Genomic DNA, 14,150 nt, shown 5'->3' on the forward strand with positions numbered 1-14,150 from the left:
GATAGATAGATCGATCGATAGAAAGAGAGATAGATAGAGAGATAGATAGAGAGATAGATAGATAGATAGAGAGATAGATAGATAGATACAGAGATAGATAGATAGATAGATAGATAGATAGATGGATAGATAGATAGATAGATAGATAGATAGATAGATAGATAGATAGATAGATAGATAGATAGATAGATAGATAGAGAGGTAGATCGATAGATAGATAGATAGATAGATAGAGAGGTAGATCGATAGATAGATAGATAGATACAGAGATAGATAGATAGATAGATAGATAGATAGATAGATAGATAGATAGATAGATAGATAGAGAGATAGATCGATAGATAGATAGATAGATAGATAGAGAGATAGATAGATAGATAGATAGATAGATCGATAGAGAGATAGATAGAGAGATAGATAGAGAGAGAGATAGATAGAGAGATAGATAGATACAGAGATAGATAGATAGATAGATAGATAGATAGATAGATAGATAGATAGATAGATAGATAGAGAGATAGATCGATAGATAGATAGATAGATAGATAGAGAGATAGATAGATAGATAGATAGATAGATCGATAGAGAGATAGATAGAGAGATAGATAGAGAGATAGATCGATAGATAGAGAGATAGATAGATAGATGCACTTTATTGATCTCAAACTGGGAAATGATTGATACAAGAGTATTACACATATAGAAGAAGCAATGAAACAGATACGAAGAATAAAAATAACTCAAAATAGAATGGAATAAACACAGAATGAAAAAAAACTGTACTTAATCCCTAAGTAAATGAAACATCATAAAAAATAAGTACTAGAATACACAGTAAAGTACTAAATATAATATGCCTATAAACAAGAGATTAAATATAAGAGATGACAAACTTTGAATTAAAGACCAGCGTGCAAGGTTTTCATGCATTTAAAGACTTTTAAACATGTAGGGACATGACTCAAATATAACAAGAATATAAGATGCAACTAACAATGTGAGTCTCTACTGTTGTGAATATAATGTCTATGACTTCCAGGGTCTGACAGAGGAGTGTGCAGCTTTCAGTCACACAAACCAAATTCAATAACAGCAGCTTCTGTACGGCCTCACATAAAAGATAATGCAATCATGTTTTATCCTCTCAAATGAACTGAAACAGAAATGAAATGCGAGACAGCAGCAATGGCAAAGGTTGAAAGTAATATGCTCGGATAAATGATAGTCATCAGGTCCGTGTGGTGATTGTGCTACAGTTTGGTTCCAGAAGACTTCAGTGTGGTTTCATCCAGAAATGAAGTCTCTCATTCTAATGTGCAGAAGAACAGAAAGAAAACAAGCTTAGTGTGAATATTCAAACAGTTGGAGTGAAGGACCTGAGACTGAGCCACAAGGTCGCAGACTCGAATTCTTATGGTCACGTCTCATCACTCTGTTCTGTCTGTTCTGTCTGTTCTGTCTGTCATCAAATCTGTCTCGTGGTTATATTTTCAAAGACAGATCGGTTTAAACATTATTATTATATATGAGTTTTACTCAGCAGCACTGCCTGTTGGTTTTACATGAGCTTAACTGTCATTTTCTACAATTTCTGTCAACACCATTAAGGTTTTATAACCATGTGATTTGATTACAAAGCCACGTTTCGAGCATGCATTAGTTAATGAGATTAGTATTATGGGATTGAAGCTTTATTAGAGCAGGAACACAGCACAGATGGGCAGAAGGAGAGAGGAAACATGACCTGCAGGGAGGATTGACTGAGGTCAATAGAGAGTTTTTCAGCCATAGTGATCAACTTAAAAAAAATTAAAACTGAATAGTGTTACACATGCCGACCCCAATCAGGCAAGGCTGATGTTTTTATATTGTCATCATGCAGTTTCATAATGATGTCTAAATTAGCTGTAGATCATGCTCCTAATGTTCCTGGTTTAAAAGTTATGTATATGATCTTTATGTGACGTCGTAGTAACGTCTTCATCTTCTACGTGTGTGACTCCTCCTCGAGTGTCAGAGACGTCATCAACGCTCCCACACTGAATCACATCGAATGTTATCCAGGGTCTTTACTGGGGCCGGCAGGAGAAACTCAGCAGCGACTGACTCAGACATTTATGTTGACACATTCAGCCCCTCCAGATAATTCCAGGAGATTATCCTGAGTTCAGTGCAGGTCTGAAAGCAGCTGGTGTATCACGCTCCACAGTGATCCCCTGTGACGCCATCAAATTTAATTGTGCAAATCAATTCCTTATCAGTCTGTGCACTTTTAGAGTTACACCACAACATTAAATCACTTCTCAACAGCTAAAACTCATCAAGTCGTCTGCTCACTGAGACCTGAGATGTTACAAAACAAACAAATGCACATTTCCTCAAATATTTAGTTTCTTTTTTTATCTTGGGCTGAATATTGGAGCCTTTGAATAAAACAAACATGGTCATATTAGCATTTAGCTCAATGTACCGAAGTGCTTTACAGAGCAGCATGTCCACTCTCAGTTGACATATTGATAACCTCTCTCTCTGAAGCCTTTATCTCATCCATCCACGTCCTGTTGATCAGTATTCACAGAGTGTGCTGAAGTCTCCTCACCGGCAGCACAGATCTGCAGAGGTGACATCTGCAAAGGTCTTGGGAGACAAATGTATGGAGCAGTGGGAGAGGGGCAGACAGTGGGGGATGGGAGGAGGCATAAAATGAAGGAGGTGGTAAGAGAAAGAAGAAGAAAGGTGGAGCGAGGCAAAGACGAAGGGTTAAAAGAAAAACAGGTCAGAGAGGCTCTATGTGGAAGAGCGGATGTTTGCATGAAGACAGGAGAAAGACCCCGATTGCATCGTCACTTCTCTTTTGATGCTCTGCAAGAACGAGATGTTCTGTTGTCGCCTCATGCTGTAACAATAATGTGATAAAAATAACTGAGCACTCAGAGGCCAAGGCCTCAACATGTAAAGAGCGATAACAGGATAAATAGACGGAGAAACACAAAGAGGAAGACATTCTGCTGATCAGTGTTGATGAGCGTGGAGCTATAGGCCCTGTTATAAACCTGGATGAAGGGAGGACATGTGATATAACGCAGATGGTAACACTGAGTTAAAGGTTTAAACTAATGGAAGCATTGAAATCATTTCATGTCAGCACCTCTGGACATTGATACTGGTGCATGAATCTTTTCTGCCTTTATCACAGTGTTTGAATTGAATTCAATAGAATGTATAAAGATAAATGCATTTAAATCTGTGTTCAACAATATATTGATGAGTCTTGGTGAAACTAATCGTGACAAAAAACGACGTGGGAAAGAGAATTTCAAGATGATGAAGAGGCAAAGTCTGTTTTCATCCTTGGCTCTACTGAATATTCATAAACACTTCGAAGATCAGGAGCAGAGAAACCTTTTAACTAAAATGACACAAACAAAAGAATGACGCACAAAATGGGAGCAAAGATAAGAGAAGCATGTGCACCAGTGGTGGATGGACAACAGAGGGCGCTAGGGCTCCACCCTCCCTTGTGGAGAGTGTTTTATTTTTTTTTAGAAAAAACTTTCTATTAACTATGATAAACTTTTCAAGTATGTGTGTGTTTAAATTTCACAATAACGTGCGTTGTGTAAAATATGAATAAATATGTTCAGTGTGGGAAACGAGTCTTTGAGCACACAGTCAGTTCAGGCGCTGGAAACGTCGCCCATAAAGCAGAGACGAGTGGCCAATAAGGGGCTGTTACTGGGTAAGATACGCTTACAGCCAAGTAAATTTGACCAATCAACATCGTCAAACAATAACGCCCGGTCCCTCGGTGTCTCTTGGAGGACGTCAGACGGTGCCTGCGACAGTGAGTTAAACCTTTGTGTAAAAATGGCTGACATGTTTATGATTAAATAAATACCTGGTGTCCTGCAGTTTGTTCAATCGTAGTGAGATGATTACTGAGAACATTATGGCACAGCCCCACCACAGTTCTCACCAGCCGCCACTGATGTGCACTTATTTATTTATGTCCTCAAACCGCTCACGCTCATGACAAGTATGCAATCACATTCCTATGTTTGTTCACGTCACCACTAGTTTTATCTTAAAAATCAAAGTGTGAAAATGAGTTTGTTCACAGAAATAAGTGTTTTTTGATGTTTAGGTATATTTTGTATTTTTTGTATCTAAATGAAACTCAACCTTCCACATTTCAACCTCCGTTAGCTGATGAAGGGTTAATATCATTTTCACTTGTTTTTCTACCTGTCGTATGTTTAATATCAGGTTGTTGCATTATTTCAAAGTTATTCTTTTTGTTCCCTTCTTTATTTTGACCTTTCATAATAAAGGAAGTCATCTGTTTTAGTATTTTATGATTAGTTTGGGTTCGACTGACTGAATGTGTCTCTGAACACGTTTTCATGCATGAACGTGAAAAACAACAGGACAAAGAGATTTTCATGAAGCGAGGCTGATATGTGGGAGTTCTTTTGATCAGCTTGATGAAAAGTGCTGTGACTCCATGTGGGTCAGAACAAAAGGCTCCATGTTCTACCCACCGAGCTTTGATTCAACCTGCGCTCCGTGCTCATGCTGGCATTCATCTGTAGGATCCATTTCCCAGAGACCAAGACAAAGCTGAGACGTATAAAAATGATTTGCACACATGTACAACTAATAAACTCACACACTGGTTTAGAGACACAATGTATGAAACACATGACGGAAGAGATGTGACATTTCATGTGTTCCATTAAGAAGCGTCAATTATTACAGATAAAGTTATTAATAATAATAATAATAATAAAAAGAATCCTTATTTATAGAGCACTTTTCAAAACATGTGTTACAAAGTGACATATCTGTAACAAGACAAATATAACTGGGTGTTGTTGCTCATGTCAGCACATGTGACCATCGTCTGTCATATGGTCACATGTCACATAATCCTACTCTATCATATTATACTTGAACAAACTTTGACGTCTTAATACTTAATACAGACTGCTGGCCGTTAATGAAAAACTCCTTTTCTAGATGTGAACACAATATCATCGTCTGTTTATTCATACTACTATACAGTTTCAAAGTACTTCAGTGTTTCTGATTTGGGATTTTATTCGTGTTTTTCTCAACTTTTACAGGTTTTGTTGGTCAAACGCTTTCTGCTTCCTCGAGATCACCGTGTCCGTGGGCGATCACATGATCACAAGTTCATTTGAAATTTAAAAACATGGACGCCGAACAGAAAGTGACATCTGAGTTGGTTTGAACTCAGCGAAGGATTTTTACACAAAACCTTGTTGTCTATAGTTTCGGGGCTTTTGTACATTTCTGACTTTCATTCTTCAAACTCTGATGCGGTGCAAGAACACAGCATTAGTTGGTCTGAGAATAGAAAGTTTGGTTTATTGAAGCTGACGCAACATTAAGGCAATGCTGTGTTGTAAGACTTTTTATTTTCACTGAGGAATAATCATCTCTGACTGTGGAAGAAACATGGGCTCATATCAATAAAGCACAAGTCAAGCTGATGCTGTTTCTTGCAATAATGGAGTTTCTCTGAAAGACAATGTGCAACTAACTTGAAAAAGTGTATCTAGACTTGAGGCCACTCTGTGTTGACCATTGCTTTCAATTACCAACTCCTGATTTACACCTTCCCAGAAATAAAGCGCTGTTCGCCAAGCAAATAAACGGCACACGAATATAAATGTGAAGGCAGCTTCCACATTCTACTTCCTGTCCCACTGACCTATTGAATGTTATTCGGTGCTCATTGTTCTGACGTAATTCAGTCGGTACCTTATAAAGTACCATGTTTGATACACAACAGTGCAGACGTGTACAAATAATCTGCTGGTTAACGTGTTTACTTTACAACATGTCTTCTTCCTCAGCCGCCATTTCAATTTGTTTGTTTTTATTCAATTCAATTCAATTCAGTTTTATTTGTATAGCACCAAATCCTAACATCCATGATCTCCAGACTCTTCACAGAGAAGGTGAAGAGCTTCTTCTTCATCTAGAGAAACCAACAGGTGAACCATGAGCAGCACTTTGAGTCTGTGGAGGAGAAACTCCTCATTAACAGAGAGAAACCTCAAGAACCAGAGTCAGAGAGGAGACATCTGCCTCCACCGGGGGAGGAGAGAGACATGGGGAGGAGAGAGGGGGGGAGAGAAGAGAGACTGGGAACACTGGAGCACCATCAGGTATCAGCTCTGACTAGTTCTAATGAAAACAATAACAGTGTAAAGAAGTTATTGATTATTAATGATAAGAGGCACAATTCCTATGATCATTAATTACTGATAAGCATTTTTGTTAATTATAATAATATTAATAATAATAATAGTTGTTGTCCTGCAGTTCTGGAGTCAGAGATATCTGCAATGGGAGAAATAAGAAGCATAGTTATTGACATGTATTAAAATAAATAAATGAATGTGGGGGGGCAGAGAGAAGTTGAGAAGTGCTCAGTTCATAATGGGAGTTCTCCTTCAGTGCATGCTGGGAGTTCTCTCAGTGCATGATGGGAGTTCCCCTGTAACAGGATCTTATGATCTATGGTGTCAAACGCTGCACTAAGATCCAACAGGACGAGGACAGAGACAAGTCCATCATCTGAGGCCATGAAAAGGTCATGAGTGACTTTTAACAGCTGTTTCTGAGCTGTGATGGATTCTACATCCTGACTGAAAGTTTTCCAACAAACGTTACTATCTGAGTCGTCACACAGCTGGTTAGCAACAGCTTCCTCTAGGATTTTGGAAGTGAAGGTATGATTTGGGTCCGTAATGAGCTCAAACCTCTGGTATGTAGCCACACATCTCTGTTGAATGTTGGTGAAACGTACTTCAGGTGCATGTTGCCATGAAGTGTGACAAACTGAGATGCTGCAGCAGAACAACCTGAGCTGTTCTCTGTAAAGTCTCGATCGTGGTCACCTTGCACCATCCATCATTCTTTAATCGCAGGTGTCACTTCCTGAAATGATGCCCTGCTCGTTTTACAATGACACTCACTGCTACGACAAAATGACTGATGACTGAGCATCAGCACAAACTGCAGCAGTAAATAAAAAGATTAAAGCTCGGAGCCTGTCTGCATCATCAAGTCGAACATGGTATTATCACATCAACTCACAGGATGTCAGAAACAGTGGTTATATTATAAGTCAGTATGTATATATGTATTAGTTTTCTGAGTATTACATGCTACTACTTATTACTTTACTGACTTTTGACTGCCCTCTTGTGCTGTGATGTTTCCTCGCTGTGGGACTAATGGATGTTAACAAACTGTTAATAAACTGGTTGGTTGATTTGTGGCCCCTGATGTCTCAGGCCTGCTGTGTACAACAATGACATAGAAAGTGGACATCTCCTGTTGGACATGTTCTCAGTGAATCCACTGCTCACCCTTTGTCTGGTTCTGTTATCAGAGGCTGGATTGTTGTTAGCCGACATGTCTCCACATTGAACTCCACATCTCACCAAACCTTGACCGTCCAGAGACAGAAGCAGCTGGTTGGACAGAAGACGGCAGATAAAAGTATTTGCTACATATCATTAAATAAGTGGAGAACAGAAAACAGCCCTGTGTGCTGGAGGAGCTGTGTGAGAACAGAGGAGGTGAATCCAGTCTATTGTGTGTTTGTCAGCCAGTGATTCGTTCCTCCAAACTCTAGTACCTGAGAATGAAACTGGAGATGGATCCTGATCCGAGTTAACAGGTTAGAACCTAACCCCATGATCTGGATGACTGATGTTTCCATTGCTAAGGACACTGACCAGCGACACTGACCAGTAACCAGTTTGATCACCTGTTAGCTCAGTTCCCCAAGCTTTGTACAAGTTCAGATGTTCCTGTGGAACCACAACACGTTCCCCACAGCAGCAGTTACTTCAGCTACCTGCACATCGCTCAGTGTTTCTAAGACAAGTGTACAGTTACTGCAATGTGTACGATGCAGTAACTGTACTATGGTAACTGTAGTACAGTTACTGTAGTCGCTTCAGGACACTGTCCTCATCTCAGAAAAAACACACACATATACACACACAGGAACAACACTGCCCTCTAGTGACTCAACTGCGTCATCACAATCACTGCAATGGACATTTCTAACATTTTGTCAAAGTGACCACTTGGTGGCGCTCCTTCACACACATCACAACTGTTAAACTGGAATCTCATTTGAAAAACAAGTTTCTCTGTGAGTTACAAACTCTCCATCACTGTTGAGCTTTGTTACTTTACTGGAGTGTGGTAAATATAATGTTCTGTGTGTATCTGTGGGTCATATAGATCCATTGTAAATTATATTTATGTAATAATGTGAAGTGAACATGTTCAGTCATAGCGATAGTAATAACAATAATTAGTACAGTAAAAAGTACACACATGTTCTAAAGATGAAGTACTACTGACACTGAAGTTAATATGCTAAACTAACATGTGCCGATGGAGATTTGAGTTCATTTAGAACAAATTTACAGCAGAAGGAAGAAGTTCAAAGTGCTGGAGGTGATTTTTGTCGTCTGATAGAAACGTCTCCTTACAGATGTTCTCAGAGGAAACAGAGAGGAGGATCTGAGTCCGTCACTTCATGACTCTGATTCTGTCCTAGAGATCAACATTATAGTTAAAGCAGCATTTTCAAATTCTCAGATTGAATGTGCTGCTTTATCTGGAGCAGCAGCTCAGTCTTTGTGTTTGGGACGGAAACTAAATCAACTGTGAGTTGAAGGTAAAACTCAGAGAAATGAGATTTAACAAGGTTTAATATTTGAGTCTAGAGGACTTAACGAAAATAAGAAAATGACAGAATATTGTCAGTATCATTCACTCAACTTTTATCTCTTAATGTTCTACCTGCACATCCTCTATATTTACAATCACTGACGTCTGAATTTATTTCAATTTAACACGATTATCATGATGAATATAACTCACAGTAACTCAGCTCCATGTTGTGTGTTCTGGATCATCTCAGGTTCCTTTTAAAGTCGTCGGACACTTCGTCAGGACATCGTGGACAAAACTGTTTGTTTCTGTGGTGACTCTGACGTCAACACAAACCACAGATGATGCTGAAACAATAACCTGAACCTTTTAAGGCTCGTCAGTACCTTTAAAATCTACTAGAGAATGTTTCTGCTCGATTCTAATGGGAAAAAAATGTCTGTATATTTATTGTGTTTGCAAATACAGCGTCTCAAAATCAAAATACATGATAAATTCATTCAAATTGTGATTACTATCTTGATTCTTAATTATATCACAGGCTTGAGTCATCAACTCAAAAAACTTTACACAAGTGACACAAGTTTTACTGATGAAGAATATTTGACATCACCAAGACAACGCACTGAGGTTTTAATGATGCAGCTGTGTTCAGTCATCAGCCACTAAATTAAATAAATACCTGAATCATGTTTTCTTCTGTAGAGATCGATGGAGGAAACTTGATTATTTGCAGTAATGGTTTGGTTGTTGCAGTCAGAGCCGCTCAGACGGAGCTTTCGTACAAACTGTTGGATATTTTAAAATCACTGCTGCAAACCTTTTTATCATCAATAAAGTTTTCAACACTAAGATATAAACTCTATAGGAGGAAAACCATAGTGGATATATGCAGGTGCACTTCTCACATTGTTTGGTCGAGGTTCATCATTTTATTTTTAAGTGTAAAGAATATCTTTATATACTGAAAACATCAGATTGATTTTGGATCAATGTGTGATTTTTTGTTTATTGCCTTTAAACATGATTCTCAGACTGTTGGTCCCAACATTACCAAGCTCCTGATAAATTCATCAGTTAAAGGTTCACAGTGATTCAGGTGAAAGGATCTATTGGCACAAACTGAATATAAAATAATCCAAGTGATGTTTTCAGTGTGTTCCATCTCAGTTTTATCTTAGAATGGGGCCTTTATATTTAAATACTTTATATTTACATCGGACAGAATGTTAATGTGTACATAGAGGCCGCCATGTTTTGTACGGTAGCCCAAACTAGACAAACTAAACACCTTTTGAGTTTTTATGACAACTGAAGGCCAACACAGGTTCTTTTTCATATTTGGAAGGCAAGTGTGAGTTGAGGGATATTCAAATGCAACATGCAACATCACCACTAGATGTCACTAAACTCTACACACTACACCTTTAAAATAAATCAACGAACTCCACAGGAAAATCCACAACAGTTTCCTTTGCATTTTATTTCACTTACATTTAAATACACCTAGTATATATATATATTATATTAATATATATTATATATATATATATATACACACACACACATCTTTTAATATATATTTATACTGTACAGCATTTTACAGAGAAGCCTTTCTTTCATTCCTCTCTTCACTATCGTGTGTCTTTGATTGTTATGATTGTGAATCTCAATGGATTGTTGATATTCTTGAGAATGAATAGGAAATAAAAAGATTATTCAAACGTACAGATCACAGTCAGGAAACTGGCTGCATTTTCAGGTAATGACGGCATGTCATCAACAGGGGGCGACAAAAGCCAGCTGACAAAAATGATAAAGACTTTACACTGTCGCATCCTGTCCCATGTCTGTCTTACGTCAGACTACAGGACTGTGGTCAGGGTTCTGGATAAAACGTGTTCCAGAACATTATTCAATAAAGTCCTCATTTACAAACTTTTTCTATGTTACATTTTCATATTTTTTGTCTTGAGATTTGATTTCAACAAGATGCATCACATTCAAACTTTTCTTTTAATGGAAGTTTGTTTTCATAGATGATTTCTCTCGACGTGTCACACTCCAACCCGACTTTTCTCCTGACGTGGATTTGATTGACAGCATGCAAGTCAGTGTTGGCCTCTGCCAGCAGATGTTGGGCCCTCACAGATGTTCCTCTGGGTTCTGAGTCCAGTGAAGGTCACGACCCTCCTCGCCTCACTGCCTCGTAATTGTTTTTTTTTTTTTAACCTTCATGAAAAGGTCTGACATTTTTAAATTTGGCTTTAACCTGTAAAACAATCAGATTGAACAACCAGTTCCTGGGACACAATGAATACAGGCCTTCTGTTTTTAAATGTCATCACTGTTTGTCGCTCGCTCTCCTTCCCTGTCGCACTTCTCTCAACTGACAATACGTCCGTTTATCTCAGGGCCACAAAAAGCTGCACTTTTTCTTTCAAATTCAACTTATTCCAGATGTGACATTAGAAAACCATCCTGCCTCATACAATGATTTTCAATTAGCTTCCGCTGGGTCAGACTGACTTCAATTTAGATTTAACTGGACTCAACAATGTTTTTCTATCTGATCCCTTTGGTTTCCTGTGGAATAAAAGCATTTATCTCACAAGTAGAATGTCATGTGCATCATATTTAGTTTTTCTGTGTTTAAGATTTATTTTAGCTAGCTGCTGCCATCATGTGCAAACAACGTGCCCAGTGCAGCTTAAGCAAATTTAACAGTGACAGCTGCATCACAGTTGAGCTTCAGTCTTTCCTGTCAGTCTGCACCAGCTCAGTTCGTCTCTGACGACGTCCGCAGCAGGTTTCACGAGTCGCACCATCAAACATTCAGGCCGGTCTACATTCCAACATCTTCTTGAAGGCTTTCCTGAAGCTGTCGTCCAGGAAGGCATAGAGGAACGGGTTGAGGCAGGAGTTGGCGTAGCTCAGGCTGGTGATGAAGTAAGAGATCCCGATCAGCAGGGGCGTGGTCATCAGGTCCGTCGTCAGAGCCACGATGGTGCTGAGGTGAAACGGGGTCCAGCAGAACAAGCAGACGGCCAAAACTATGAACACCATGATGGTGACTTTCTTCTTGGCCTTGTCCAGTGCCTTGGCATTGCTGTTGAGCCGCATGTTCCTCAGCTTGTAGAGCATCATGGTGTATAAGATGCAGATGGTAGAAACTGGGATGGCAAAGCCCAGGATGAGTGTGTAGATCCGGCTGGCCTTGAACCACAGCCTCTCGGGGCTGGGGAAGCTCAGAACGCAGCTCTTTCTCTCGTCGTTTGGGTTTACATAGACGCCGGCGAAAACAGTGAAAGGCATAACGACGAGGATGACGAGGATCCAGACGCATAATGAGATGATTTTGGCTGCTCGATAGGTGCGGTAAGGCATGCGCTTTGACCTGACTGTCGCCAAGACGACCAGGAAACGGTCGATGCTCATAACTGTCAGAAAATAGATACTGGAGAAGATGTTGTAATGATCGATGCTGAGGATGACTTTGCACAAAACCTCCCCGAAAGGCCAGTAGTGCAACAAGTGCTCTGCGATGTTGATCGGCAGAACCAAAGTGAACAAGTCGTCTGCAATGGCCAAATTCAGGATGAACATGTTGGTGACAGTTTTCATCCTGGGAGCTTTGAGGATCACGTAGATAACGGCCGTGTTGCCCGTCAGTCCCACGGCACAGATTACTGAGTAGATGATGGGGATGATGATGTAAAGGTCAGCGTAGAGATAGAACTCAGAGGGAGGAGTGCAGTTCAGGTCCGAGCGGTTTCCTGACATGAGAGAGTAGAAGTCCACAGAGTTGTTGCAGACCGGCATTGAACCGTCAGGGTTGGACACATTCTCCATGTTTGAAGAGACTATTACATGGAAACGGGTAAAACTAAGAATCTGTTCTGAGGCAAAGTCCAGCAGAAAAAAGAATCAGTCAGGTTTTCAGAGAATCACTTGTGTGTCTGTTGTGCCTCATCTTCTCACAAAGATTGATGAAGTTTATCCAACATGACAAGAGCTCAGCCTCTGACCAGCAAACACCACAGCTCAGATTCACCGGACTTAGAGCCACAGTTTCCAATCAGAGGTCCAGGGAACACACGCAGGTCACTGAGGAGGTGAGAGCAGGTCTGGTTACAGAATATCAGGATCATTATTTTCCACTGATGCTTCACTTTCTGAGACCATTTAAAAACAACCTGCAGACAGTTACAGAGCAGAATCACAAACAAAACATCCTGTCAGTGTCTGAGAAGAGAATCTGAGCAGAGTCTGTTCCTTGTCCTGATTCTGATCAACGCTCCTCTTTTCTCTCAGGGTTCATTCTTCACTTCAAAGTCACATTGGATCATAACCCTCCTCCTCCTCTTCCTCCTCCTCCTCCTCTGATTCCCCAAAAGCAAAGAAATGAGTTTCTACAAAATGATGGAGTCCAATAAAAAGTTGATGCTCACATAAGGTTTCGGGAGATGTTTCCTCTGTCGCTCCTGGTGCGTTCTGGCGATGGTGCCAGGGCTTTATGCACGAGTGACGTATCTGGACATCAGTTGGTTTCCTTCCACTCGTAAACACCAGTGAGAAAGACGCATGAACCAGTTCTACAGCAGCAGATTGTGTCAGCGGAGAAAAACATCCAGGACTAAAGCAGCTGAGTCCGACTCATCCACAGTCAGCAATGTTTTTCTCTCATGTTGAAGAGACATGTCTGATTCTGATGGAAACTGATGAAGTGATGTCAAAAATACAGAATTCAAATGAAATCATCTCTTTTTGTCCTCGTGTCGTCAGAAACATACGACCCAGGAGGAAATGAGCCAACGTGACGTCGCTCATTCAGAAAAAATTCAATCGGAAATATTCATCAAGTCACTTCAGGCTGGTTTCGTCTCCTCTGTGTCCCCAGCTGAGTCCTGAGCTCGTCCGCTGATCTCCAGGCTCCTCCCCCCCTCCCTCTGTTTGTCTCTCTCTCTCTCTCCCTCCCTGCCTCCATCCCACCCTCCCTCTGTCTTTCTCTCTCTCCCTTCCTCCCTCCCTTTGTCTTTCTCTCGCCCTCTCTCTCCATTTGTCTCTCTCTATCTCCCTCTGTTTTTCTCTCTTTCCCTCCCTCCCTCCCTCTCTCTCTCTCTCTCTCTCTCTCTCTCTCTCTCTCCCCCTCTGTTTGTCTCTCACCCTCCCTCCCTCCCTGTCTCTCCCTCCCAGAGTCTTTCTACCCTCTGGAGTTCCTGAAGAGTCTTTACAGAAAATCTAAAAACCAGGTTCATTTATTCATCCAGCTAGAAACACTTTTATTTCCACACGTTAACATCAGACTCTTCATCCTTCAGCTGCTTCACATTGAGCCTGAAGTGTTTTACACACATAAATATAATTATAATATAATTTCTGGAGCTCAGACCCAAAGACGTGACTAATTGGCTCAT

The 14,150-nt window shown here is 40.2% G+C and overlaps 1 protein-coding gene across 1 annotated transcript; it reads right to left on the minus strand.

Moving 5' to 3' along the window:
• Positions 1–10,985: 10,985 nt before the first annotated feature.
• On the minus strand, positions 10,986–13,634 carry npbwr2b (neuropeptides B/W receptor 2b). The gene is made up of 2 exons (XM_069527272.1): positions 13,185–13,634; positions 10,986–12,840 (listed from the first exon to the last, which is right to left on the minus strand). Exon 2 carries the CDS (start codon positions 12,583–12,585, stop codon positions 11,569–11,571), a length of 1,017 nt encoding a protein of 338 aa, XP_069383373.1. The 5' UTR covers positions 12,586–12,840; positions 13,185–13,634; the 3' UTR covers positions 10,986–11,568.
• Between the last annotated feature and the right edge of the window lie 516 nt (positions 13,635–14,150).

The sequence above is a fragment of the Paralichthys olivaceus genome, chromosome 6 (genome assembly GCF_024713975.1).
Source record: "Paralichthys olivaceus isolate ysfri-2021 chromosome 6, ASM2471397v2, whole genome shotgun sequence".
NCBI lineage: Eukaryota > Metazoa > Chordata > Actinopteri > Pleuronectiformes > Paralichthyidae > Paralichthys > Paralichthys olivaceus.